This window comes from Etheostoma cragini, chromosome 15, assembly GCF_013103735.1.
Source record: "Etheostoma cragini isolate CJK2018 chromosome 15, CSU_Ecrag_1.0, whole genome shotgun sequence".
In the NCBI taxonomy this organism is placed as follows: Eukaryota; Metazoa; Chordata; class Actinopteri; order Perciformes; family Percidae; genus Etheostoma; species Etheostoma cragini.
Window position 1 is genome coordinate 22,666,362 of NC_048421.1, and position 3,063 is coordinate 22,669,424.

At 47.9% G+C, this 3,063-nt stretch overlaps 1 protein-coding gene across 1 annotated transcript in view; it reads right to left on the minus strand.

Annotated features, from left to right (window-relative positions):
- Positions 1 to 6: 6 nt before the first annotated feature.
- The window catches only part of clpp (caseinolytic mitochondrial matrix peptidase proteolytic subunit), a 4,784-nt gene continuing 1,727 nt past the window's right edge, over positions 7 to 3,063 (minus strand). The window contains exons 4-7 of the mRNA XM_034893533.1: positions 2,914 to 3,010; positions 2,205 to 2,392; positions 2,019 to 2,124; positions 7 to 319 (exon numbers count right to left, since the gene is read on the minus strand). Of these exons, the coding sequence (XP_034749424.1) occupies positions 84 to 319; positions 2,019 to 2,124; positions 2,205 to 2,392; positions 2,914 to 3,010 (627 nt within the window). The 3' untranslated portion in view covers positions 7 to 83. The remainder of the gene's footprint in view (positions 320 to 2,018; positions 2,125 to 2,204; positions 2,393 to 2,913; positions 3,011 to 3,063) is intronic.

The window sequence follows — 3,063 nt, forward strand, 5'->3', positions numbered from 1 at the left end:
GAGAGAAAAAAAACATCATGGACACGCCGCCTTGTTCTTCACAAACTGTTGGGTATCAAACCACCAGCGTTCTGTCTGCGCCTTCATGGCTCAGGTTTGTGTGAGGAGGGGGGGTTTGTCCCGGGGAGGGCCTGCCCAGGGGCCGCAGACTCTGGCTGTGGGTGGGGGCTGGCTGCTGGTGCTGCCGCCGCCGGCTCTTTCTGCACCAGCTCCGGCTCATCCTGGCCGGCCTGGGGCGGGTGGATCAGGACCTTGTCGATGATACCGAAGTCCTGCGCCTCCATGGGGCCCATGTAGCGATCCCTCTCCATCACACCCTCTGAAAGGACAGAAAACGAGAAGAACGGGGCACCGTTCACTTTCACGCAAGAGATTTTAGGCCTAGGAGCTAATTACAAATTCAGTAGAAATGTTTTGAATCCGATCATGGCTTCCAAATTTAACATGGCCAAGTTTCGGTTTCCATGGCGGCAGCCATACATCTAGGCGCTTGTTGCGTTGCAGCCATGGAGCAAATTGAGCGGTGCTATATTTTACATTGAAAAAGCCCGGTAAAACTAAATCACCAGTGAATCCAACGTTTTAATAGCTTAGTATTCCTTGCATTAAACACGCGTTATCGTAGGCCCAGTTTGATACATTATAGGGGGTCCCTGCTCATGGTTCTTTCAGTTAGGGGGTCCTTGGCTTAAACAAGGTTTAAGACCCCTGAACGGGTAGAGAGAGGGGGGGGAATAACGGGTCACATTAATATTGCGTTTGAACACAACTCCTCTTCACTCCTGCCACCCAAAAAGGAGCAGACACTGTCTGAAGTTTCAATTTTTGTTGGTTACATAACACAGGTAGGCAAATGCATAGATACTGGTGGCAAATACTAATACTTAAATAGTATTTATAAAGATTTAAGTAAACTTATGTTTGTGCAAGTTGCACCTTTTGTGTAGTTTTGTAATGTGTGTAAGTCTTTTCGCGGGGTTAGCACACCTGGTAGAGTGCACGCCCATATATGGAGGTTAACCCCTCGACACCGCGGGTTTGACTCCGATCCGCGGCCCTTTGCAGTATGGCATTCCCCCCCTCTCTCCCCTCTCATGGCTAAGCTTTCTATAGCTATAAAGGCCTAAAATGCCCACAAAATAATGTTAAAAAAAAGTTTTTGTGCATGTAGTAGGAATTATTTCCAGTAGTAGTAGTAGTAATAATAATGCATTGTTTTCTGTGTATTGCACTGCTAATCTTATCTTTTTCAAAGCCCTTGCCTTTCAGTTAGATTGAAGATTTTGGGCCCCAGTTTAATGAGCGCCTGGCGCAGCTGCGTTTAGGGCTTGTACGAATCCACTTTTGCTAGCAACAGCCGCTGTTTAAAAGACTTCATTAATTCATAGGTGTGTTCTGGGTGTTACAGGCAATCAACTAGAGTGTCATCTGCAATTTCCTTTTAAAGCCAGGCACGTTTGTACCCTTGTGCATTGCATTTACATGTATGTTTAATCTATTGCGTGCGTGTAACAAGCACAGTTGTGCACGAGCCTAGGCAGATTTTTACTACTGCGCTGAAATGCTGCGTTACTGACTTTAGAGTTTTTAGTTGGTCACTCACGTCCCGCTGTCTCAAAATGGCAATACGCCCAGAATGCACCTGCACACACCTCCCAGTAACATCAGCAGGCCCAGAATGCATCTGAACACACCTCCCTGTAAGACCAGCAGGCCCAGAATGCAATGAAAACACCTCCCTGTAAGACCAGCAGGCCCAGAATGCACCTGAACACACCTCCCCGCAAGACCAGCATGCCAGAATTACACCTGAACACACCTCCCTGCAAGACCAGCATGCCAGAATTACACCTGAACACACCTCCCTGTAAGACCAGCAGGCCAATGTGCGCGAGTTGCTATTTGAACGGCGTAGGCGCTTGCCGGGAAATTGACAGCTGCGTCGGTCTTACACTAGGAAAGACATTAGCTTCGGGCTTGGCGCTGGGTGTAAGCGAGCCCACAAAGCTGGAACCTACCAATGGTTTCCAGCGGCTGGCCCGTGTGTTTGGCGTAGATGACGTTGATCTGTTTCTTCAGCTTCAGGATCTCCTCAGCCTGGATGGCGATGTCTGTGGCCTGGCCCTGGACACACAGATAGGGGTTAATATTACTGGTTTCAGTAAAATGATTTCAAAACGTTTATTTGTGGGAGACTCCCTTACCCTGGTGCCTCCTGAAGGCTGGTGGACCATGATGCGGGCGTTGGGCAGTGAATGCCTCATGCCCGGCGTTCCGGCCGCCAGGAGCAAGCTGCCCATACTCGCTGCCTGGCCGACACACCAGGTGGAGATGGGATTAAGGATGTACTGCATGGTGTCGTAAATGGCCAGGCCCGCTGTCACCACACCGCCTGGGGGACGGGGAAGGGAAAGACGGGGCATCAATGTACTGGTTTAAACAGGCTCATTGTATTTATTTTTTGGGGGACTAAAACTACTTTTGAACATACACGTTCCACCAAAAACAACTTCCTTCTGAGGCTATTTCACAGGGGCTCCATGCGGAGTTTAGCACCGCCCAAGATGATTGTGATTGGTTTAAAGAAATGCCAATAAACCAGAGCACATTTTACTCCGCATTGCTGGGGAGGAAGGTCTGGCAAAACGAGACTACACAACATAACGACGCCATAAAGAAATGCTAAAAAGGAAACTTTGTGATAATGTGAAATGGCAATTAGGCCTGGCTTTGTGTTTCAACGTTGCGAGTCCAATAGAGAAAACTGAAAAATGTAGAAACTGTAGTTCAAATGTAATGGAAAAAGGAAAACAAAAAAAATGCACAGGACAACTGAAATGGAAAATGATCATTAGGATTTAAGGTTGTTCTTCTGTTTGGATTTGTACAGTTCTGCCATGCAGAGTTTCTCACCAGGACTGTTGATGTACATGTGGATGGGTTTGTTGTTGCTTTCTGACTGGAGGAAGAGCAGCTGGGCGATAACCAGACTAGCCACAGTGTCATCGATCTGGTCGAAAAAGGGAGAAAGAGCCGGAATGTAAAATCACTTTGGGGGGGGGG